At 43.2% G+C, this 26,200-nt stretch overlaps 1 protein-coding gene across 1 annotated transcript; it reads left to right on the forward strand.

Moving 5' to 3' along the window:
* Positions 1 to 874: 874 nt before the first annotated feature.
* On the forward strand, positions 875 to 26,200 carry LOC146305000 (uncharacterized). Its single transcript, XM_084714114.1, has 21 exons — positions 875 to 1,265; positions 1,992 to 2,204; positions 3,652 to 3,818; positions 3,947 to 3,975; positions 4,604 to 4,636; positions 6,117 to 6,163; positions 7,389 to 11,146; positions 11,237 to 11,398; positions 13,218 to 13,276; positions 13,443 to 13,463; positions 14,546 to 14,799; positions 15,236 to 15,297; positions 15,378 to 15,612; positions 16,008 to 17,785; positions 17,977 to 18,196; positions 20,612 to 20,822; positions 21,438 to 21,626; positions 21,723 to 21,957; positions 23,135 to 23,214; positions 23,845 to 23,903; positions 24,191 to 26,200. The coding sequence occupies exons 1-20, from the start codon at positions 1,187 to 1,189 to the stop codon at positions 23,876 to 23,878; spliced, it is 7,866 nt and encodes a 2,621-aa protein (XP_084570240.1). The 5' UTR covers positions 875 to 1,186; the 3' UTR covers positions 23,879 to 23,903; positions 24,191 to 26,200.

Here is a 26,200-nt window from a genome sequence, read left to right on the forward strand (position 1 = left end):
AAATAAAAATAGCACATTTTTACACCTGTATTATCAATCAGTATGGTAAGTATCAGATCTGAGGTGTTGTATATGTATATTTCTATACATATATTGATATACTGTTTATTTACTCACCGACGGTCTTTGAACGCAGCCTTTGGTTGGATTATCACCAAAAGTTTAAACTGATTTAGTGAAAACAAGCGGAGAAAAGCGAACAGTGCTTCACCTTTGACCTTTTAATGCCGAATGTGACCTTCAGGTTAATCTCCTCGGTCCTGATCAGTCTGCAGGAACGACCACCTGGACACCTCGGAGCTGACGAGAGACCTGCCGCCTCCACGTGGACCACGTTCCCGCTCTGCTTCCCTATAACCTTTCTGTTTCTTTTTTCTCGTCATCAGATCGATCGAGGCTCTCGTACCAAAACAGCTGATATTTGGCTGCATAAATAAAATAAACTTGACCAGGTTCACCTTCAGGTTTAATTGGACCTTTTTCAGCTTTACTGGAGTAAATTTGTTTTTAACTCTTAACTGTTATGAAGCATTTATAAGAAGTTGATTCACTGTATATAAACACTAAATCTGTCTTTGAAACATGACACATTTTTAGATGCGTACGGATCTTGTGGCAGTGCCAGTTTTTGGCAATAGACCTTGTTAAAGCGTCACTCACACTGTTGAATCATGGGAAATTAACCTCTGTGGAGCTGTGGCCGTGCACAGGTTCAAACACGACCATCTCACCCGAGCTCTCTGACTTCCTTCTTCTTCAGGTTTAATTTATATTTTTTCAGTTAATGTGTTGTCTGAAGTGAAGTGTTGGTGTTTCTGCTCGCCATCATCAGCCTGTTTGTTTGATTTCCTTTAAGCAACGCTGACCTGTCGCACCGGTGCACCGCGGCTCTGACACTCATCCACTCCAGCAGCTTAACAAATAGGATTAGAGCAAAGAGAAAAAAATCTCCCCCCTGCAGCAGCAAAGTCCCATCTGCTCACCTGAGAGCAACGAGCAGCCCGGCGACGCCGCGTCAGGACCGTCCCGTCCTGTCCACAGCTCCACTGCATTTCCTGTTTTACTGTGACAAACGCCATGCGATCTGGTGGACGGATGACCGTGAGAAGGCAGCCGCTGATGAGCTGAGGAGGTGGGAATAAGAAGCAGCGAGTCCGGACGGCTGGACGTCGACGTTCTTTGAGAAATGGCAGGAACGTGTGGGAGGTTGGCGCTGTGGGCGCTCGGGGCCGCGCTGCTGTCAGGATACGTCTACATGGAGACGGGTTCGTATAAATGATGCTTTTATAACTTTATTAACACACATTTATGTTGGACGAAGCTTTCAGATCCTTTAAACAAGTAAAAGTATCAATAATCAATATAAAAGTCCTAAAAGTACAGAAATATCAGTGACTGACGTTACAGCAGCGAGATTAAACTACTTTAAATCAAGGTTGTTCTGATGAGTACACAAGTACACGCGTCTGAGTAGAGTTTTTAGGTATCTGTACTTTATTTTTCTACATCTGAAGTTTCTCCTCCTCACATTTTCTAAACAGGAGAGAGAAACAGACTAAGAGACACGAAACAAGACGGAAACAATGTAACGAGACAAAAAAGACATAAAAGACATTTGAACCATTAAATGATTCCAGCTTATTTAGTTCTAAAATATTATTCTTTAAATATTTTCTTGTGTTTTTTTTTTTTTTTTCACTGTTTTCTGACATTTTATAGATAAATCAGTGCTTTGCTCCGTGGAGGAAATAATCAACAGAGTAACTGATAATCAAAATAATAGCTGGACATGCTAACAGCTCATAAATATCAGAAACATGACGAGGAAACACAACAACAGAAACATGACAGTTGTGAGACACTGGTTTCGTTCCTAACAACGTGTTGTATTTCAGTTTTTGATGTAAAAGTACAGTAACTCCCTCTGAAATGTGCTGGACAGAAGTATAAAGTAGTGTAACGTGTTCTTTCTGTCCCTGCCGTCACCGCAGATGCCACTCGTGACTCGTGGGACGTGGACTCGGAGGAGCACAGCGGATATTTATCCGAGCCTTTGGTGGATTCAGATCAACTTCTTTACAGACGACACGTCGCTCTAACTCGCAGAAAAAGGAATATCTTGTTTCCCAGCGGGGTCAAACTTTGTCCTCAGGAGACGTTTGACCAGGCCGTCGCCAACCACCTCAACTTCTTTCACCTCAGAGGTACGTTTGTGGTTTTGGGTTCCCTCGATGTTCCTGGTTCTCTTGTCTGGTCCATGGGAGTTTCAGATGAGTGCACATTCCCTTTTTTTCATGCTTTTCCCTTCAACACTTTCGGTGTTTCACTGAAGCTCTTATCCAAACGGACTTACAAGCTTAAACTCCAAGTCTGCTGTTATTAAAGGCAGCCGATCCCAGAGAGGTCAGAGGTCATGAAGAACCAGATACACTGTAAAAACACGGCCGTCTTAACAAGTCATTAAGTCTCAGCTACAAGCTTTGTTTGCTTCATGACTCAAACAATAAAATCTTCAAGATCCCAATTATTCCATTAATTTCGTGACCAATCGTTGGTCATTTGTGACGGGAGCTTATATCCCACAATCCTCTACTCAGCTTTTTAAAGAACGTGTTATTAACAGTGTTTAAACCAAATATCTGCCACGATGAAAATGTGAGGGCTGTTCTTCATCATCCTCTGCCGCGTTATAGAACAAATAATTCAACAATAAGTTAATCAACAAAGGAATGACTGATGAAAACATTTGGTATCTGCAGCTTTGGATCACAGAGGAACCACATCTTTAACGGATCTAAAGATTTAATGTCAGACTCTTTTTTAAAGTAAAATAAAGAAGTCCAACATCACAAATCAAACAGCCACGAGTTTTCCACTTGAATGACCTTTTCTTTGTGATGCTGATCACCACTGTCACCAAACAGCTGATGTTTACTGACATCTTTTCCAGTTCTGGTCGGGTTCAGCCTCTTCATCGTCTAAATTTAGCCGTTTGTCTGTTTTGGACCTTAACTGGGACGTCTGTTTCAGTGTGACTGGTCAAACATGGTGGACAGTGTTGTTGTCCTTGTGAAAACATCCTGTTCAGAGGCAAACAGTCCGACCTGGAGCTTTCATGTTTGAAAGGACTCGACTGTAAACAGTGAGGATTTGCAAATGTCAGCAGATCCTTTGAGTTGGATTTACAAAATGTCGACTTTTCAAAAGGAGAAACATCTTTGTTTTAAGATCCATTAGAGAGAATCACTGTGTGGATACTTGTGTCAAAACTAAACTGACTTTGTTAATATTATCCTCGACTCACCGTTCTTCGTTCAACTTCAAATGTCAGATGCAGTTGGACTCTGTTGAATTTCCATCTGTAATTTTCGTCCCACATGTTCTGCCTTCAATAAGAATTTCCCAATCTGGGATCAATTAAGTCCATCCATCCATCCATGAACAAATCTTCATGTACAACAGAATTTTGCAGCAGTGCTCTTGTTGAGTGGGACCAAGTCATTGTCTTACAAGTCCCAAGTCGACTCCTAAGACCTAAACTTAGAGTCCTAAACGAGTCCTGATGTCGTTTTTGATTTTGTTGGTTTGTACTTTTTATTTCACGGCTGTGACTCGAGTTTAAAGTTGTATTTATCTTCATCTTTTGTTTAGTGTGTCAGGAGACGGTGTGGGAAGCCTTTAAGATCTTCTGGGACCGGCTGCCGGAGCGGGACGAGTACCAGCACTGGGTCCATCGCTGCATGGACGGCTCCGTCAGCGTCATGGACATCGGCAGCTTCTTCAGCCAATCAGAAGAACACATCAACCTCATCAAGAGTGTAAATACACCAGAGTTTTGTTCTTGTTGAAATGATCACAGCGATCATAGTATAGATGTAAAGTTTCTGTCCCTTCTTCTCTCACGGTTTTGTTGTTATAAGTTGTAAAATGTGTTTGTTTCTTTCAGAGAGTTGCCATGGTTACAGCAACGAACAGGTCAGTTTAAAACTGTGTTCCATTATAAAGTCACGTGTTGATGTTCTGGTTCTCATGTGCTGGTGTTCAGGAACCCACTTTAAAGACAAACAGTCACTTAGTCTCTGAATCGTCCACTTTTAAAAAGCCAGTGGGGTGAGACGGTATCTGAAGAAAAAGGTTTTTGTTTTTTATATATTTAATATTTTTATATTTGACTTTGTCCTGTTTTCTTAAACTCTGACAGTTAATGTTTGATTACTGCCTTGTTTTGTCTGTTTTGTGCAGTTTTTGGATTTTTTACACGACAAAATCTCCTTCTTATAAAGATTATTGCCTTTATAATGAGAAAATTCTTATTATTTTGAGATAATGATTCACTGTTTTGAAACTGAATAGTCTCACAGTAATGACAGACTTTTTGAACTTTTTCTGGGAAAAAGTTTTTTAGGACACAATTATAAACAGAAGTTTCATTATAAGAGTGGGAGTTTGCGTCTTGTAACCGCGCGCTCAGACACGGTGCCCGAGTGACTCGTTAAAGGTTTTTGCAGCTGAACACCAGCCGTTATAAATGAGAGGTGTCGACTGAACGTGTCTGTGGTTGTGTATTGACACCTGTGCTGTGTTTCATCATCACCTGCTGCAGTGTGCCCGTCACCTCAGACCCTCCTCCATGCAGGTAGGCCTGCAAACACCAAACACCGACCTACCAGGCTGGTCTGGAGTCAGTTCACCTTTCAACCAATAAAACAATCCAAAGATTTTTGCCTTTAATCAAAAGCTGATTTAACCTTCTGGTCACTGCGCTGCAAAGTTATGCATTTTTCTTGTACGTGCAACCTGATTCCAGAAAAGTTGGGATGTTGTGTAAAAAGTAAATAAAAACAGAATCCAATGATTTGCAAATCATTTTCAAACCTGATTTAAGCTTCTTTACTCCAAACGTGAAAACACCTGTTTCATTCAGGATTTGGAGAAACATCAGATGCCATCCCTGACGTCTTGTTTAGAGACGTCGCTGGTTACTTTGCTTTCAGCAAAACTTCAACAAGTTTTGTCTTCAGTTCTTGTGAAAAGAAAAGACGATGTGTCACAGTCTTTTTAAAATCTGTTTCAACATTAAATAGCTTGTCTTTTGTGCTGTATTCAGTTAAATATGGTTGGAAATCATTGCATTCTCTTTGTGTTTATGTTTCACACAACATCCCACCTTTTTTGGCGTTGGGGGTGTATTTGAAAAAAAAAAAACGTGCATCAAACTGGACAATTAAGACTTTAAATGACTCCAACCCACAAACAGAAACCTGTCAGTGTTTGCTTTTCGCTCAGCCAGACGACGAGGAGCCAAACTCGAGTGTGTTTGTGTACAAGATGCTTGTTTGTTGTCTTTGCTTCGTTTGGCTTGTTGCATGTTTTTTACAGTCGTGTGGTTTCTGTTAATTCTCACTGTAAAAATGCCTCGGCCCAGCTGTGATGCGATGGCTGCATTTTAATGATTTTAAAGGGGAATGCCAGCTATTTTAAGGATTCACAGATGTTTTGTCATTGATGCTGAATTGGACTCGAATGTTTGTTGACTCGAGTTCCTGCATCCAAATCCTTGGTGGAGAACAGAGAATATAAACTTCATTTTGCTGTGATGACTTTATGAGCTTCTCTGCTCTATTATTTTATCAGATTTTGAAATAGGAAACACAAACTGAACTGTGCTGCAGGCATGTAAAAGAAATCTTAAAATAGGTGAAAACTCCCCTTTAAAAGTGCTACAGTCTGCTTTTGCTCACGAGTCTGAAGTCTTTCCTGAAGTTTCTGTTGATTGAAATTCTGTTCTCTTTGACTCTTTCAATTTTAATAACTTTATTTTTTAGACTTTAATATCGTTGATTTACTGTATTAATCATAGCCACTGTCCTGTAAAAACATTATATCCTTTAGTGTTTCACTGATTAATGGAATATTTATTTATTATATCCACATCAACCACACCTGAACTTCTGTGTTTATCACACATACAGTATTCTTGAAATAAATTTTGAAGATCTCAGTTTTTTGTCACAGTTTGACAGGAAAAAAAATTATTAAAAGATAAACTAGCTTCTTCAGTCTGTCAGCTGGTTTTGTTTTTTTTTTTCTAAATGCTGTCTTTGTCTCTCCTGCAGCTCTGAAACTACAACCGTCCAGACTGGAGAATCAGAGACTTTGGCAGGTAAACACACACCTGAAGCTCCGTCTCTGAATCGTTTCATCTCAACCTAACATGTTGACTTTGATGCATCAGTCAAATAACAGGGAATAACATCAAAATGTCAAGAATGAAGTGGAAGAGAATATAGTCAGAAAGAGGAGAATACACTCCAAAATGTTGAGAATAAAGTTGAAATGTCGAGCTGAAATAACACTTTGACTTTATTCTCAAATTGCAAAATAAAAAAAGAATCTTCCTCCTCTCATTTTTCCTAAAACACTTCAGCTACAATAAGATTCTTTATGGTCACTGAGGGTCAGTTTGTGTTGGTCAGTAGTGTTACACAGCTGAACTCAACTTGTTTCTGAAAATTAAAACTTCAACTTGTATTAAGGGACTTTATCTGACAGCAGGCGGTTAATAGTGTCTTACTGATGACCTCTTAGTGACTCATTCCAAGTCTTTTATGACCTCGTGTGATGGGCGGTGACCCAAACTGCGTGCACAAAACCAAATGTCTGTCCAAGTTTAAAAGTCTGCTGTCAGCTGCAGTCCCTCACCTTACGACCAGTTTGTCTTATGTGAGGGACGAGTGGGTGCCGGAGCGGAGGCTGATTCCCGTCACACGCTCTGCTCTCAGAATAGATCTGTAAGCCTATTTACAGGCAGCAGTCTGGTCAATGGAGGGAGGCTGGATAGAGGACCATCAGCAGAGATGTAGAGTGACTGAGTTATCAGGGTTAGTGAGATCACAGCTACAGGTGGCTGTCCTGTGGACGGGGCAGAGGTGGACATGCTGGCTCTGTAGCAGTTTGTACTTGTGCCAGCGTTGGGCTGGAAGTCATATGTCTCAATGTTTTTTATTTACCCTCAGAATGTAATAAGGTTCTCAGTAGAACCCCCAGGCTAGGTTCTAGATAAAACCATTAAAGCATAAAAGGGTTCTCTGTCAAACCCCCCTTGGTGGGTTCTTGTTAGCATCCTTAGAGGAGGAAAGATTCTGGACAGAGCCCCCAGAGAGAGTCATTGATCCCTTGCAGTGATAAATTCATATCAATCTATTTTTATAGGTAAACTAGTTAGAAATAGGCAATTGACCATTTCCTATTGCCACGCCCCCGAGCTGGTAGCCCCATTGTAATGAAGATTTAACTGTCTGCTGCACTCTGATGTCAAAGCGCCAAGCCGGCACATGTGTATGGAACAGGGTCATTGTCCTAATTGTGTCTTTATTGTCATTTTACAGGGAGAGATGTCATCATCAGGACGGAGTCGATCCCAATGGACCACGATGAACTTCCACCAGGCTTTGAGACCACTGCTTGGACCCCTCCATTCAAAGGGTCGGTTCGAGAGGCTGCAACACCCTTGACTGAGATTCCTGTGGATTTATCCTCTGAACCTACGGTTGCTGCCATGCCAGAGGACATTGAAGACCACGAGACAGGAGGTGGCATCACTTCACAAAGTCCACCTTTAGTCACCACAGACACAGAGGTGTCTGTGGAGTCTGAAGACCTAGATGTTGAGGACATTGCAGAGGATACTGTGGAGGTTACCACAGAGGTTGTTGACTCTGTTACCCACAAGCCCTTTGATGGGATTATTGAGGAAGTGTTGGAAGACAAATTTGCCCCAGACACAACAGAAGAGGAGGCTGCAGTCGAAGATCACAGGATCTTTGAGATAATTCCTGAGCATGTGGACATACCTGATTCTGAGGTGATCCAAGAAGTTACCCCAGAAGGTGAGGAGCCGCCTTCAGAGGTCGTGGCTGAAGCAGTCATCACTGAAGCTACTGCTGTGGTGCTGACAAAGCCCACTATAATACCTGCTATCGAAGCTGTCACAGTGGAGGAATTAGGGCAGGAGGTATCCTCAGAGCCCCCTGCTGAAGCTCAACCAGAAGCCACAACGGAGCACATCTCAGAGACAGCTGTGGAGGTCAGTTTAGATCCAGAGGTTGAAGAGATTCCAGACAATTCTTTGGATATCGCCCCAGACGTAGTCTTGAGTGATGAGATTGTAGAGGAAACCACTGAAGATTCATCAGAGCCAACTGATGAAACACTACCAGATACGCCAGTTCTTGAAGAATCTGAAGCTGACATACAGAACCCTCCTTTAGAACATCCTTCAGAGGCTGTTGTAGAAGATAGTCGAGATGAAACTGAAGTCAGCACAGATGCATTGCCAACTGTATTTCTGATAACAGATACAGATTCAGAAGAAGAAGAAGAAACTGAAATATTTATAAATGTGACTCCAGAACAAGAATCTGTCTCGAACATAGAAACCGAGGTTCCTTCCCAGGTGTCAATTCTGACCACAACTGACAAGATCGCAGCAGAAGTTAGTAAAGACATTGATGAGGACAAAGTGCCAGAAGGTAAACCAACACTGATGGCTGCGGTTACTCCTGAGCCTGCTGTAATGATCTCACAAGACGAGGATGAAGACACGTCCTTCGTCACCGTGGAAACACCTCCAAATACTACAATGGGTGAGATGGAGGCAACAGAGGAAGACACGGCTGAGGAGGAAGAAATAATTGTAGAGGCAACAGAAAAGCAAGAGGAGGAGGTAAAAGTAGAAGTGAAACATGAAGAGGCTTCAGTTGTTATTGAAGATGAGACGACAAAGCCAGATGTAAAAGAGCAAATTGAGACCGTTGTTGAGGAAACCACAGAAGAGGAACTCGCAGTTGAAAGAGAAGACGTCACTGTGGCAACAGAGGAAAAACTACCAGAGGAAACAGAGGAGGCAACAGTTACCATAGCTGATACAGTGGAAGGTCCGGTACATGTTACAACAGTCACAGAAGAAGAAGAACCGAGTGAAGCTGCAATAGAAACATCGATCATTGAAGAAGGGCCAGTAAAGACACTTGATGAGACCACAAAAGAAACAGAGGGAACCACTGAGGCTACAGGAGAGCCAAGCGAAGGTGGAGAAGAAGCACCTGAGGTACCCATAGAACCTGTAGAGACAGAAGGAGGAGATGTGACGGAAACTGCACAAGAACCAGGACCAGAACATGTGGAAGAAACTGTAGGAATAGTAGAGCCAACGGAAGGTGCTGCAGAAGAAGCAGAAATTGTAAAAGAAACTGCAAAAGAGACTGAACACACAAGTGAACCAGAAAAAGAGGCAGAACCCACAGAAGAAACTGTCAAAGAGACAGAACCTGCAGGAGCATCAGCACAAGAAGTGGAACCTGTAGAAGCTACTGTTGAAGAGACAGAACCTACAGAAGAAACCGTCAAAGAGACAGAACCTACAGGAGCACCAGCACAAGAGGTGGAACCTGTACATGAAACTGACAAAGAGACAGAACCTGCAGGAGCACAAGCACAAGAAGTGGAACCTGTAGAAGCTACTGTTGAAGAGACAGAACCTACAGAAGAACCAGTGCAAGAAGTGGAACCTGTAGATGAAACAGACAAAGAGACAGAACCTGCAGGAGCACCAGCACAAGAAGTGGAACCTGTAGAAGCTACTGTTGAAGAGACAGAACCTACAGAAGAACCAGTGCAAGAAGTGGAACCTGTAGATGAAACTGACAAAGAGACAGAACCTGCAGGAGCACCAGCACAAGAAGTGGAACCTGTAGAAGCTACTGTTGAAGAGACAGAACCTACAGAAGAACCAGTGCAAGAAGTGGAACCTGTAGATGAAACTGACAAAGAGACAGAACCTGCAGGAGCACCAGCACAAGAAGTGGAACCTGTGGAAGGTACTGCCGAAGAGACAGAACCTACAGAAGAACCAGCACAAAAAGTGAAACCTGTAGAAGGTATTGCTGAAGAGACAGAACCTACAGAAGAACCAGTACAAGAAGTGGAACCTGTAGAAGAAATTGCAGAAGAAGCAGAACTCACAGAAGAACCAGAACAAGAAGCAGGACTTGTTGAAGATACTGACAAAGAGACAGAACCCACAGAAGAACCAGTACAAGAAGTGGAACCTGTAGAAGAAACTGCAGAAGAACCAGAACTCACAGAAGAACCAGAAGGAGAACCAGAACTTGTTGAAGAGACTCCAAAAGACACAGAACCTACCAGAGAATCAGAACAAGAAGTTGCAGAAGAGAAGGAACCCACTAGAGAACCTGTACAAGAAACAACCACCATGACTTCTGTAGATGAAACACAAGAAGAAGCTGGAGGGGAACTATTGGAGGAAAAAGAAGAAGCTACTTCTGAGCCCTCTGAGGAGAAAACAAAGGAAGATGTTGGTGGCGTTGGACCAGAAGAGGAAGTTGTAGAGGAAATAGTCCCAGAGACTTCAGATGAAACCCCTCCAGAGTCTGAAGAAGAGATCACTCCCGTTATTGTCGTTGTTCCAGATGATACAGAGGGTTTATTGCCTGGGATTGAAGTGCAGGAAACACCTGAACCAAAGGTAACGCTGGAACTTCCAGGAGACTTTATGGAAGAAGTACCAACAGAAACCATCAAGAAGAGTACTACACAGGTGGTTGAGTCTACAAGTAAAGTTTCAGACTCTGAATCCTTCCCTAAAGTTGAGAAAGAAATTGTCCCAGAGCCTCCTAGTGAAATACCTCCAGAAGTTGTGACTGCCACAAGGGGAGGAACCACCGAAGAAGAGTTTCCTGATGAGCCTGTCCTCGAGGTTTCACCTGAAGAAGATGTCCTACCGAGTGAGGACAGTGCCAAGGTTGTCCCAGAGGAAGTTGAGCGTATCTCCCCAGATGTTATAGCAGAAGATGTCATGACTGAGACTCCAGTAGAAGACACATCTGAGTCCACTGATGAAATCACCCCAGAAACCGTTGTGGAAGTCACTGCAGAGAGTACGCACAGTACCGCAGGGGATGCCACTGATGAGCCCACCCCTGGTGCCTCTTCAGACGTCACGACCAAGTACGTCGTGGAGTACAACAACGGCAACTTTCCCGACCTAACAGAGGCGCCGTATGACGTAGATGACAACTTACTTGGAAACAATGGCTTTGGGTTTGAGGACGAGGAGGAAAACTTGGTAAGCACATCTGGGTTAGTTGTTCCTGCTTATCAACTGATGCTGAAAAGATATACCAATACCAAACTGTCTGAATTTTCCTGCACTCAGATTGGTAACGAGATAGATGACACCTTGCTACGGCCCCCGAGGCCCCTGAAGGACCAGGTGGTGGAGCTGAGCATCAAACTGAGAGGAGAAACCTACAATGATGCTTTGAGGGACCCGAGCAGCTTCCACTACCAGCAGCTGGCCAGACACTTCACACGCAGGGTAAGATGGCGTTTATAAGGTCTGAACCTGGAAATATGGAGTACCCCAGAAACGTAAAGTATGGCTCCCCAGCATTATGAAACTGCAGCATGCTAACTTACATATGTTGGGCAGTTTGCTAATTTAGCATAATTTGTAATAATTAGCATAATCCCCCATACGGACAGTATTTCAACAACTGCTTGACTGATTTGAACAATATTGTAGTTGTTCTCAGAGGTTGTTGAGATAACAGGAAGTAGCCTGGGCCGATTTTGATGAAGTTCCAGTCAATTTAGAAGCTTTAGAAAACACTTAACTCTTGTTTAAAAACCCTTGAGTTCAACATTGAATTCAGCATCATCAGTAACCTCAAAAACCACTACAATATTGTACTGTATGTTCAGTCAAGGCTCTAACATTTTATCATATACTATGTTTACTGAGGATCCCAGCTAAGATTTTACCATATTATGTTTAATTAGGCTTCATGCTAACTTTTTAGTTCATACTATGTTGAGTAGTCAGGCTAGATAAGAAGTTAGAAATAGAAAGTGATCTTTTTATGTGGAGTGCTGTCAGTCAGCTCTGCTGTCTTTCTTGACTTACATTAACATCAAACACAGGAGACACAGATGATTCTAATTACTGTGCAGAGAAGTTAATATTTTTCACTCCATGTTGTTGTCATTGTGTTATTTTGGAGAAAACGATGATGCACTGAGCTGTGGTCGGTCTGTCAGCCAGGTTTTTGTGAAATCTGTGATTCCTGCTCAGCCCTCCTCCTCCTTTTCTTTACTCCTTCCTGTCATTTCTCCTCTCTGACTCCTCTCTGACGTCCAGGATGCACACTCATTACCAAGTTGACTTGCTTGTGGTTTCCTACAAACTGCAGACTCAGGAGTTGGGCTCCGGTTTAAAGGCCTCGCCTGTTTTTCACGCATTAAGGATCTTCACGCTTTAGAGCTCAGTTTCCTCGGCGCTGCCAGTTATCGGCTATACGACCCGCCGAGGCAGAAACGGAGCTGGAAAACTTCAGAGAACATACAGAATACGAGCAGTGACTCACTGCGAGGAGTTGGTGGAAAAACAAGCCGTGCCAGGAAAGCAGAGAGTGCCGGTGTATTCCCGTACCGCTGGGAGCTTTTCAGGCTCCGCTCCACCGTTAGTGACGCGGGAAGCCAGTTTATGGTTTGAATGTTGGGGTCGAGGTCATTAATGAGGGAATATGAAGTGGATAACAGGGCTAATAGAAACAGCAGGAGCTCCACTGCAGCACAGAAAGAGAGTGGAGGCAGTAGAGTGCAGCCGCGGGCCACTGACACCAAAACTTTTATTCCAAACTGTCAACTTTAACTGCTAATTAACAAGGAGGCTGTTTGTGTGTGAGGCTCCACTTCCTGTCAGTCACATCACAATTAAAATCAGAAATTGAAGGGTAACTCTGGTATTTTTCAAAATGATTTTCACATTTTTGTGTCTTAAGAGACAAATTCACCATATTCACGCAGGGGCCATTTTTCTCTGACATCACGCTCACGGTGGGGAGTTCAAATGTCGTACTGTTGTGTTCAAGGTTGTAAGTCGTATAAACGTAGAGAACCTGACGACAGTTATCATTTTAGAGCTTCGATACGACAGGAAAGGTGCACATTCAGCTAAATATTAATGAACATTGCTCATGGAGTTGACTGAATGTTGCTTCAGTCACTCAGAAACCTGAAGAGACTTTGACTGTTTGCTCTCTGGTTTATGTTTATTCACAGAAACAAATCACACTTGTGAAAAGCTAAAAATATCACAAAAAGAAAAAACTTTCTCTCCTCTCATTATCTCTCAGATTGAAGACGCCTTCGAGAGGTTGCCGGGCTTCAAGAACGTCTACGTCGTCGAATTCAGGTACAGTTTGTTCTGAGTACGACCTTACTGTCCCCGTATGTTCATGGAAAATATGAGCTGTGCTTCCAGAGCTCAGATGCAGGAATAAACATTTTAAATAGATAATAAGAGCCTTCATGTTGGTGGGATTTGGTGTATTTATGTGAGGTTTTCTTTGTGTTCTCAGGCCGCAGAAGGACCTGGAGCGGTAAGTTTGACCAACTTTTCTCATTTTAAAATCAGTTTGAGGTTTCAGGGCATTTTGGTTCTTCTACGAGATAGTTCTATCACTAAATATTAATAAAAATCAATAAACTAGGACCTTTTCTACCTGCATTAACTATTGATCTGTATTACTGTACTGTACTATTGTCTCTTTGGGTGCTTTGCTTGTTTTACTGCATACTCAAGTACAGATACCTGAAAACTCTTCTCTAGTACAGTAGTCTGAGGCGGAGACGACTCGTTCAGAGGGATTTCCTCACCTTGTGGTCGTGTCCTCACGCAGACCGACTCCCCTCTTAAAGCCCCTTTCACCTCGCCGTCACAGTAAAGACGAGCTCTGCTGCTACTCTGCTCTAATTTCCACTTAATGTCCTTAACAATAGTCAATCAGCTCTTAAGTGGGATAAGTCGCTCGCTGCTCGCCGGCCACCTGCAGCTGCCGCAGGATTACTGTTAAAGATTTACTCACTGTCTTCCCCCACTCTGTCCAGGAACCCCCCCGTCCGCCTGTCACTCTCTGACCACACTGATAAATTCACTTTGTGAGCTCAGAGAGACTCTTAAACTCACCTGAACCCTGCAGAGCCGCAGAAAGTCGTCTGAGGATGACGCCTGACGCCCCGAGCTGAAAGACGATACGGTCGTAAAATCCTCAGGTTCTGCTTTTCTTAAACGCTCACCTCAAAAATGAATCTTGGACTGAAGGATTGAGGTCAGCATGATGTGAAATAACAGACAAGATGAAGACATGTCAGGTTGGGTCAGAATGTGCCGTGCAGACTTTTTGAAGGTTACGTCCGATGTATGTGGAGCGCTCCTCCTGGTTTCATTCCATTTTCTGATATTTTATGATTCAAATACAGAACAAAGACAAGATATTTAATATTCAAACTCATAAACTTTATTGTTTTTCATAAATGTAGACATTCTGTTGGGACAGGAGCAGTAAAGGACTGTTAAACTTGTGGAATGCTCCAAAAACACCTGCTTAGACCAGGTAAAAGAGTTCAGGTACTAGACTGAGCTGCCTGCCTACACCTCCTGATCTTCTTCCCTCCCTCTCAGGGGTCTGGTGGTCCTGGTACACTACGCCATCACTCTGGAGGTCGACAGCAGCGGCATCACCAACGACACGCTGGACTTCATCTCTCTGCAGAACAACCTGGTGGAGAAGAACTACCCCGGAGCCGCCGAGCAGCCCACCGTCGTCTACACCATCACCGACTTCCGCAACTACATCACCGAGGCCCTGCACAAAGACAACTTCATGACCAACAGCAGCTTGGAGGAGCATCCTGACTCTGTGGAGCTGGAGAACGGTACGATTATGGAGATTTAATGTCATTTACTTCCACCCTGTGGAAATTTTAAAAGATTTCCCATCAAATTTTCCTTAAAATTTTAAAATAGACAGTTTTTGATAGAATTCATTTGGCACTTCAAATCAGTTACTTCATTTTAAATACAATTTTATTTAAAATAGGATTTGCGACATCAAAATTAGCAGCCCTGATGTTCACTTTTTTTCCACTCTGTGCTGAACCTCCAGACGTTGCACTCAAAAGTTTTGAATAGAAGATGATGATGTTAAGTTTCCTGTCAGGTCCTCAGTCAAGATTGGGATCTGAGGTGAAATTTGCCTGCAGCCATTGAGGAAACTTCCTGGGAGTAACTTTAAAGTCTGGATGTTCCCTTTGATTGGTTGAAGAATGTTGACAATGAAAAGTTCTAACAGACCGTGACTCTTCTCTGCAGTGGAGAACTTGTTACCTGCTGTGAAACCTACGAGCCGACCGGTCGACACCTTCGACAACATGGTGAGTTAAACAGTTTCTGCTGCTGTTTCTTTTAACGTGAGACACAAAAGACAAACTGTTGATTCAATGTCGTCTGTCAGGATAACGTCCTCGCAGCAGAGAAGCCTCCCGATGCTCCGAGCCACGAGGTGGAAAGCAGTGACGTTTTCCTGAAGAAAGATGACTTCCTGTTTGACCCCTTCGACCAGTGGAAAGGCCCTCAGGGTGTCGTGGTGAGCGAGAACGATGTGTTCATGTTCGACGAGAGCACAGCGCCTCCACCTGCTGCCGAGTTCCCAGAGAAAACAGTCGAGCTGGAGCCAGCAGCAGCAGAGAGTGAGTAAATGTTCTCTAACTGTACAGAACTTTCTTGGCCAGTATCAGATATCCAGTGTGTGTTGGCAGACGTAGACCAAGAAACACCAAAAATTGGAAAGTGGGTCGCAGATCTGTTCAGCCGCATATAATGACATTCAAAGTGATTCTCTAATAATCACGTTTCTGTTTCACAAACTTGGAAGGGTTCTCAATAAATCACTTGGAATATAAAAGGCAAATCAAGGATAAATTTAAGGTGATAGTTTAATTTCCACTGAACCCTGCTGGAACCTTGACCTCGATCAGGTTTTCTAACTGGAATGTGAGTCTGTAAACACGTCTGGATATTTATAATTTATTCTTTTAGAGTTTTCTGTAATTTGAATCTCTTCCTGTGCTTTTTTGTTCTACAGATAATGGAAATATTGAAGATGAGGGATTCCTCCTCAGTAACGCTGCCGCTGGTGAAGATGATACCCCCCGAGGGGATCATGCAGCCGCCCCTCCTCCACCTGTGAAACCTCCAAAAGACTCTGAGGTCATGCTGGACGAAGGATCTGGCTCTGGTTTCTCTGGTGATGGACAGGGAGCTGATCTCTGGTCCTGGCAGCCGGTGGCAACCTCTGTTGGGTTTTACGATGAGGGTGACACCAGCTTGGAGGTGCTACCACCGCCTGATCTGGAGGAGACAGAGGACGAAGATGATGACGCTGGTGTGGAGTCGCCAGCCCCTGAAACAGATGATTTAATTGCAAAGGAGTTCACTGATGCTCCCCTTTTGCGGACAACAACAGTTCCTGTTTTTGAGGAACCAGTGCCAGACAGAGACATCGAGGAACCTTTCTTGGATCAGGTTTTGGTAACGCCGCACATCAGCACAGACCCTCGGTACTCCACCACCACTGAAGCACCTGTATTCTCACCCAAAGGAACTTTGACTGTTGAACTCTCGGTGCAAACAGTGGAGGCATCTGGAATCTGGCATGACTACTCCTTGACCAAACCACAAACCCATGTGGCGCCAGTCACAGATTCTCCTGATTCTGAAGCTTGGACTCGTGAGGCCCCTGTTTTTGCAGGACCAACTGATTCAGCAGTCAAGCTTCAAGAAACCACTGAGGAAGTGGAGGTAACTACTGAAGCAGGAATAGAGCTTCCAATTGGGTCTAAATCAGATGATGTACCTGAGAAGGTAGAAGTTGCACCTAAAGTACCAGAAGTACCTGATACTGATGCTTCCTCAACTGGAGAGGCACCTACCTTTGTAGAAATCCAGGCGGTCACGGTCAAAGAACCCAGCTTTGATCAAACAATCACCGAAGAGCTGACAGAAATCGAGGTGTTCACAGAAAAATCCAAACTTCTGCTACCAGAAACTAAAGTCCACGAGGAGGTTGAGATCTTAGAAGAGCAACACATTGGCACCACTGATCCTGCAATAACACAGGCACCGGTGGTTGGCATCCAAGACGAGGATCTGGTAGTGGATGAAGTCATGGCTGCCACCACCACCACAACTGTCGCTCCAGTCCTCACTTCATCTGAAAGTTCAGACCATAGCAGCAGCATCGCACTCTCACCTGAGAAGGACTCACCGTTCACTCGAGTGTCAGATTCGGCGCCGGAGGACGAGGAACTGCTTCACCATGAGCACCCAAACCATGAAGACATTGACGAAGTTCCAATGATCAGTCCGACTTCAGAAGTTCCTCATTTGGTGCCATCTGTTGTTGTTATGAACGAAACAGAAAATGTTCCAGCGATAGTTGTAGAGGAGTTGCCAGGGACTTCAGAACAGGATGAAGACTTTGGCACCACTTTGAAGAATACTTCGGAAATCGAATTAGGTGCCGATCACCTCCAAACGCCAACTTCCTCACTTCAGGAAGTCAACAACACAACCCCCTCTACCGAGATCCGACCCTTTGAGCATGATTTTTCTGACATACCAAGCATCGACGTCAGCTTTGATGTGTTTCAGTATGGTGGCGTGGCAACTGAAGGTGACAGCAGCGGCTTCTCCAGTGGGGCTCAGGGGTCAGAACTGGACGCCCTCGCGTCACCGACCCGACCTGGCCGGGCCCTAACGGTGTTCTTCAGCCTCAGGGTGACCAACATGGCATTTTCCGCAGACCTCTTCAACAAGAGCTCCCCTGAGTACAAGGCCCTGGAGCAACGGTTCCTACAACTGGTGAGAACTCAAATAATCTGATCTCAGTCAGGGTTGGGAAGGTTACTTTAAAAATCTCTTCAGATACAGTTACTAATTACCTGTTAAAAATGTACTCTGTAACCTAAACATTGCTGACTTGATTACTTTCCAGTACTCTTGCAGATTCATATGTAATGTTCTTCACTCGTGTCTTTGTCTTCGTGTTGCAGCTGGTCCCATACCTCCAGTCCAACCTGAATAATTTCAAGAACCTGGAGATCCTCAACTTCAGGAATGGCAGCATTGTGGTGAACAGCAGGATGAGGTTCGGTAAGCCGGTTCCCACAGGGGTCACCAACGTGGTCTACCTCATCCTGGAGGACTTCGCCAACACCGCGTACCACACCATGAACCTCGCCATCGACAAGTACTCACTGGACGTGGAATCAGGTGGGACTGAAATGAAAGTGGTCTTTGTTTTTGTAGGATGTACGTAAAATTGTAACCCTTCTGAGGAAGATCTCTGCAACAGAAACGGTGAAATAATGCTTCCTCATTGTGCAGTCTCAGGAATAAGGGTTTTATCTAGAACCCACTCAAAGGTTCTCTTCTATATTGTGGTACAAATGACCCTTGACAAAACTTTTTCTTCTTAAAGAGGCTCTTTGCATGAAAAGGGTTCTTAATGGAACTCTTACTCTTACAAAGAACCCTTTTTTTTGAATACAGGGTTCCTCGGAAATAAATCCTTCAGGGTAGAACCTCAGCCCTTCAGGAAGAACCTTTAGGAGCTCCTCATAGTAAACTCCAACCTAACACTGATTATTCATGCAGGTTTATCCGTCAGATCCTTTTGTGAATTCGCCCCTGAGGTGTTCTAAGACGGTTCCTGCTCAGCAGGTTCATCCTGTGTGTGTGTGTGTAACTCCTGTCAGGACTCTGATCTAATACCTGAGATAATCTGTCTGGGAGGAACGTGAGCACACACACACACACACACACACACACACACACACACACACACACACACACACACACACACACACGCTCACACACTGACTCACTCGGATGAATCGACATGGACGCTGTTTACGTCCATCCGTCTGAGCTCAGAGAGTCTGTCTGTCTGTCCACCGTGGTTCTTTATGTCTGCAGGTTGTCTGACCGTCCTGTGTGGAATGTAACTGAGTACATTTACATTTACTCAAGTACTGTGCATAGGTACAAATCTGAGGTACTTTTCAGGCTTTTGTACTTTTACTTAAATACATTTATCCGACAGCACCAGTTACTTTACGAATTCAGATTTTTACACACAAAGATTTTTGAAATATGTTTTATGATAAATTAAAGTACTAAGTTCTGAATAGACAGAACCTTCTGTGAACAGAGAACATCAGGGTCAGTTCATCACAGTTTCATAAAAAATGTAGATTTCTGTATCAGTTCTATTGTTGTAAAGCTGGCTGCTTATAGTGTTTTAAATAAATAACAAATTGTTGTAAATGAAGAACAAATTATTCAAATTGTTCTAAATAAATAAAACAATGTTCCAAATAAATGAATAAATACATTTTAAATAAATACAGAAGTGTTCTAAATAACTAAAGAAATATTCGAAATAAATAACGAAAATCAGTTAAATGTCAAAAATCCAATCCTCTAAATGAAAAATATATTGGAAAGAAAGAATACATTTTTCTAAATGAATGACAAAATATCCGAAAGACATTTAAAAAACATCTAAATAAATAAGAAAATAGTCCCAAGAAATAACAAAATGTTCCAAATAAATAACCGAATGGTCTAAATAAATGAAAATGTAAATAAATGATAGTGTCCTCCAGATAAATAACAAAAAGTTCTATAGAAATAGCAAAATCTTCAGAACAAATAATGTTTAAATGGAGAAGTTCGTAGTTGTTTATAGAGTCAGGTGAGCGCAGGCCGCTCGGTTACATCACTGACACACTGAACCGTACAGAAAACACTTCATTTAAAACCTGACAAACTTTTTGTCTCTGATGAAGACTCATGAATGAAAACATAAATCAGTCAATCAGCTATTTTTCCTCTGCAGAGGAAGATCTGGCGTAGCTTTTATTTTGAAGGGCACCAGGAGGAAGCAGAGTTTGTTGGATTTTATTCTCGGGTACAGATGTTGGTTCTACCTGAGCGAGGCGTCTGCGGATGATTCTGTGTAACGTGAGATCTCCTGTCATTTCCTTCAGCACGTCCATCTCTGCTGAGCTGCAGCTCTTTAATCTGTCTGAGCCAATCAGAGGAGCTCCTGACAGCCTGATAACCCTAATCTACAGCAGTGAGTCACTGCGGTCAGGACTCACTGTGATAATCAGCTTCACCGCGTTCTCCACGCACGTTTTCCATTGCACCAGCACCCACTGGTCCATACTGGGTTCTGCTGGTTCTGTCGCGACGGAAAGTCCAACTTTAAGACGTCATGACAGAATGTTGATCGATTATTAAAACAAAAAACACCAAGGAAACACCAGTACAGCCAGCGTTCTTAAGGTTCTAAAGAACCATTTATTTTATTTTGAAAAAAGGCTTTGTCAAGGGTTCTTTTTAAGACTAAGGAACCATTTTTTATCCAAAGAACTGTTTTTGTAACAAAGTGTTCTTCAATGATTGTTGAAATCCATGAAGAACTCTTTCATCAAGGGTTCATTGCACATAATTTTAAAAGGGTGCGCAGTAGAATACCTTATATTTGTACTCGAGTACATTGAGTAAATATACTTAGTTACTTTCCAGCGCTGCAGTAGAAAGAAGCAGAACAGTTTCTGGTCCAGGACTCTGAAGGTTGTTCTTGTTCTTGTGTTTCTTCTTCTTCTTCTTCCTCAGGTGACCGCGCAGACCCCTGTAAGTTCCAGGCGTGTAACGAGTTCTCCAGGTGCATGGTGAACCGGTGGTCGGGCGAGGCCGAGTGCGTTTGTGACGCCGGATATCTGAGCGTGGACGGTCTGCCGTGTCAGAGCATCTGCGAGGTCCACGCTGACTTCTGCCTCAACGACGGCAAATGTGACATCATCCCCGGCAAGGGCGCCATCTGCAGGTCAGAGGAGCTCAGAGTACTCAGATTACTTCTCTTTGTGGGAGTAGTTGCTTAAAGAACCACACTGGTGACTTTTCTTTATTTAAAGGATGAATCTGTAATTTATTTCCTGTAATGAATCATAAACTGACCACGATGTGTCATCAGAGGTTATAGAAACATGAACTCTGTGGGATTTAGGCTCGTTTTTATTTTGAACATCTGTTTTCTGTTGGATTTTGATCGCAGCTCATAATATGTTGACCAGCAGTCAATAAACAGATATACTGAGGTTAAAACTGAGCGATGACGACACAAAACATCTGTTTCTTGTTCTGAATGATCTGCAAATGTGTTTTTTTATACTGTAACACACGCAGGACAAAATGTTCTACACCAAACAACAACAAAGTGTTGTAAATATATAACAGTGTTCTAAATATAATAAAATATTCAACATAAAAACAATATATTCTAAATGTTCTATCTAAACAAATACAAATAAAGAACAGTGACAGTAAAGGAACCTGTTAGAACGCCAGACTTACAGAATCTGAGAACAGCGTACTCTGAAACAGTATCTGTGTTTGTTCTCTGTGGTATCTTTGGGAACTGAACCTGTGACGTCTGCGTCAGGTGTCGCGTTGGAGAGAACTGGTGGTATCGCGGTGAGCACTGCGAGGAGTACGTTTCCGAGCCGCTGGTGGTCGGCATCGCCATCGCTTCGGTGGCCGGTTTCCTCATGGTGGCGGCCGGGATCATCTTCTTCCTGGCGAGGTCGCTGAGGGAGCAGTACGACGGCGAGGACACCGAGGACCCGCTACGGTGAGCGGCGCCGTTTATTCTGGCTTCACGTCTGTGTTGATCCACCGATTGGTTGTTTAGGTTGATCCTCAATATTCAAATGTTTCCCTCCTCCAGACGGGGCGACAGCGTGCCGACGCTGGAGCGCGCCACCAAGTTCAACCCCATGTTCGAGAGCGACCCGGTCACCGCCCAGTACTACCGTCGCTACGACGACGACGTGCCCCAGTACCACCGGCCCCGTGACCCCGGCCTCCCCCAGTACAGCAGCTCCGTCAGCGCCGAGGGCTCCAAAGACCTCGGCAGCGACGAGATACGACACATCTACCAGAACGCCACGCTCACCAAAGAGGTACGAGAACGGTTCTCTATGTTTACGAACAGATTTATAGTTTCTGTATTTTCTGATCTGAACTGCAGGGAGTCGTCTGCATAGACGAGTATATTAATACTTTCTACTTATGAATCAGCAAAAAACGTCAAAAAAATTAGATCATAAGGTTCTATAATTATTTTATGATGATGGTTTTGAGTTATTCTCAATATCAACATGGGACGAGACGTTCTGAGGACCTTGTTCCCTAAAGGTTCTGTAAAGGTGTTGAATGTCCTGAACCTTTACAGAACATTTGACCAGTTTGGTTATAAAGTGCAGCTTTTCAACGTTCTGTGTGTGACGTTCCATTATGATTATTTAATGGTCACATTGCAGCAGTACATTTGGGACATTAAGAGAACGTTCCCTTATGGTTCCTTGTTTCATTCAGGACTACATATAAGTTAGTATACAGTGGGTTCCCTACGTGACTTTAGACGTTCTTGTTTATTCTGTTCTAGCAACATTACAAAGAGGAATTTTGGGATAAAGAAAGCGTTTCCATATGGTTCTCTGCAGGTCATGAGAACTTTCTCTTTGGGACTTTTTAAGAGGAAATTCTACTTTCTTTAAAAGTTCTCTGAGCGAGTTTCCCTGCCGGTGTAAAGTACGTCACTGGTTAACGTTCCCAGAATGTTCCCAGACGGTCACAGTGTAGAGTTCTTTAAATTCATTACATTTGCAGAACCTTTTAGTGATATTACAGGAACCTTTAATGTTCTTTTTGGTTCTACTCACTGGAAACTTTCCAGGAACCTGCACTATCAAGTTTCATGACTGGATGACTCGTGAATTTCTTCAGTCACTCGTACGTGTCGTGAAAAAGGAACGTGTTAATGCGAGTGTCGTTTCCAGGAGGTGAATGACTGTGGAGGATTTGTTCCTCCCTGTCCTCCTCCTTCACGTTCTCCTCCTGCAGGGAACTTTGGCTCCTGTCTCTGAAGCCACAGGAGGTGTTTAGTAAAATGACTCGTTGGACCGAGACGATCGAGTGTTGTGACATGAGTTTGGCTCGGAGGTGTTTTCGGTCTCAGCAGGACCTCCTCCTCCTCCTCCTCCTCCTCCTCCTCCTCCTCCTCATTCACTTCTGACCTCGCTGCTCGACTGTTACATCAATGTTTTCCTCTGTGTGACCTCTGACCTCTGTGTGCAGGAGATCCAGGAGCGCCTGAGGATAATCGAGTTGTGTGCCAGGGATCAACACTTCGCAGACTTTGTGCGACAGACTCAAGTGTGAGTGTTTTTGTGTAGTTGAGTTTCATCCTTCTTCCATCGTCTCCGTCTCGTCCCGTCTGTCCTGTGTGACGTCCTCTGATGATCCACCGGTCAGTCGTCTTTTCTGTGTCTTATTGTTTCGTCCATTCAGGTTGATATCAGTCTTGATGTTTGAAGGTACCGCACAATGATGCAAAATAACAATAATCAATAATTCAAACTAAAGTAATGAGTCTGTTTATAAAACATGAGGAGGAGAAAGTTGAGATATTTGACGTGGAATCGGCCTACAGTCAGAACAATAAAGAAAACTATTAATTGAACATTTTCCAGCTCAGCTTCGTTGTTTGATGTTTGTGTCGTGTGTTGAAGAGAAAAAGGAGGAAACATTTAAAAATAGCAGAGAGGTTTGGAGATTCTCCACCAGCAGCATCAAATAACCAAACAAACAGCAGTTTGACCTGAAATATGTAGAAATACACAAACAGTCGTCCTCCTTCCTCTCTCCGCTCCTCTGTTTATGTTTGAGCTTCTTTCACGTTTTAATTCTGGGTTCTTTTGTGGTTTGGACGTCGCCTGTTTGCACCACATCACTCGCCGGCCAAAAACCACCAAACTAATCTAATTTTCTCTTGTTTTGTGGCGCAGATTCCTGGAGAGGCGAGGAAGCTCGACCACATAGCGAGTCCTGAGCCGGTGACCTCGAGGTATGAATATCATGTGTCTTATGATCCCTTTTTGCTTCTTTCTTGATTTTTACTCCAGTTTTATGTCTTTGCGAGCTGTTTTATTCATTCTGTGGTTAAAGAAGTGACGTGGAGGACCGTGTCAGGTCGAATGTGTGGTAATAAATGCAGGAAAGTGGCTGGAGCCAGACTGGTTTTCACTGCAGTACAAGTACAGATACTTGAGTAAAAGCATTTAGTTACTTCCCACCTCTGATTTTGTGAATAAGTAGCGCAGTAATAATGAATATTTACCTGTGTCTCTACAGAAACCTGCCTTCATCTCTGATTCGTGGAAGGAAGAGGAGTTCGTCTCCCGTCGCCTCGCCGCCTCCGATCGTCTGCAGGTGAAGGTGACGAGACACTGAGACTTTTGGGAGTTTATTTTCTGACTCTGAGGACACTTTTTCTGCTCTGTTGGACGGACGGGACCTGAAGTGAACTTTGACCTCTGCAGGGTCGTCTGCTCCTCTAACTTTTACCCTCGTTTCCTCCTGTAAATACTGTGCTGTTTGTTTTTATCACCTTCAACACTTCAGTCACTTCTTCGCTTCTTAACTTCTTGACATTTTCACTGCTGAGTACCGCTGTCTTACACTTTATCAACCTTCATCTTTAGCTTGAATTCAAGGGCTTCTGTTTAAACCTGCTCGTCACTGTTGTCGCACAAAACAAACCAAATCACGTCGCTGAAGGTTTGTTGGTTCGTTTGCAGATCTTCGACGTGTTTTTTTTGTGTGATTTCGGACAGCTCTGACTCCCAGCGCTCCTCCCCGTCAGTGCCTTCACCGCTCTGTTAGATGTTTTTGGGATACGATGCGTAGAATCTCAGAGCCCTTGACGTCAGTGTTCCCATATTTCCATGACAACCCGGATCATAAAGCCATCGATCAGCTGCCCGTCTGCGTTTTCACACGAATGTTTACATTTCTCAACCGATGCTGGAGTGTTAACTGATGTGTCCAACATGCGTAGCCTGTCAGTGTCTTGTACGTTCATGTTTTTTTAAGAAGTCCAACCCATAATCTCCGTGTCGCCGCCCAACCGAACAAGAACTCCAGAAAGACATTTCTGAAAGTTCTTCATGTTCAGTTTGACCACAGTTGCCAGTTTTCAGTGCTGCCAAGGTGTCACAGAAACTTTTTAAAGCACCCGAGCAAACCCGTTTCTCCTGCAGATTCGTACGCTGAGAGTCGACGTGCAGTCGAGAAGTCACATGATCAGCCAGTTCTTTGAACACTTTGGCCAGTAGATTGAGGCTGTTGCTTTACAAACAGCCAACAACGGCTTTGCTTTAATTTGAGTTTGAAATGAAATGAAATGATGTTTATCAGTAAAATCACTGAACAGAGTTCTGGTTTCATTCAACCAGAACACCGTCTGAAGTCCAACTATTTCTAATATAATAAAACCTGGATTCTATTTTATCCAAAGGACCTGAGAGTTTTGGTATCTTGTTTCCATGAGATTTTTTCCTGTTTACGTGATTCATCTTTTATCTCATTCATGAAAATATTCTCATATGCAAAGATATTATGTTGTTTGCAAAGACATCTTGTTCACACAGGATTTTATCTTGTTGGTGAAGATGTTTTCTTGTTTGTGCAGGACAGTATCTTTTTTGCTGAAGAAGTGATCTGGTTTGTGAAGATATAATCTGTTTTGCGGACACATTATCTTGTTTTGCACAAGATATCATGTTTGTGCAAAGAAAAAAACTCTCAGGACTTTGTGGGTTTGATCTCGACGTGTTTTATGACCCTTGAACAACAACAAGAAAACAACACTAAAATAAAATTAAAGACATTTTACAGAACCAAAACCCACTGGACAGCCAGTAAAAACCCATCTCAAACATTTTTATGCTTTTAATGACTTAAATTTTCTTTGTTTTTTGCATTTACTTGAAACATTTCTACTTAAAGTCACCATTTGGAGTGTAGATGGAATATATCCTGTAGGCTGATATTTATTGTCGTATGTTTAGACGCTGAATGTTTGAGTCTTGTTTTATTTTCTTCCTTCCTTCCTCTCATCACGACGTTTCCAAACCTTCAACAGTTTCTCAACAGGCCTCTGACTCCCCAGAATTCACACGTCAAATCAAACTGATATTTGTCTGCTGTGTGCAGGTCCATCGCTGTCATTGTGTTTTGTATTGTGTTTTCTATGCTGTGCGTCCGACCGTAGAACAGAGACAAAAACAAAAACCATGATGTGTAAGTGCGAGCTGGCACTGTCACGTTTTTCTAAAATAAAATGACAATATTTTTACATTA

This window comes from Lutjanus erythropterus, chromosome 24 (genome assembly GCF_056507025.1).
Source record: "Lutjanus erythropterus isolate fLutEry1 chromosome 24, fLutEry1.hap2, whole genome shotgun sequence".
Taxonomy (NCBI): Eukaryota; Metazoa; Chordata; class Actinopteri; order Lutjaniformes; family Lutjanidae; genus Lutjanus; species Lutjanus erythropterus.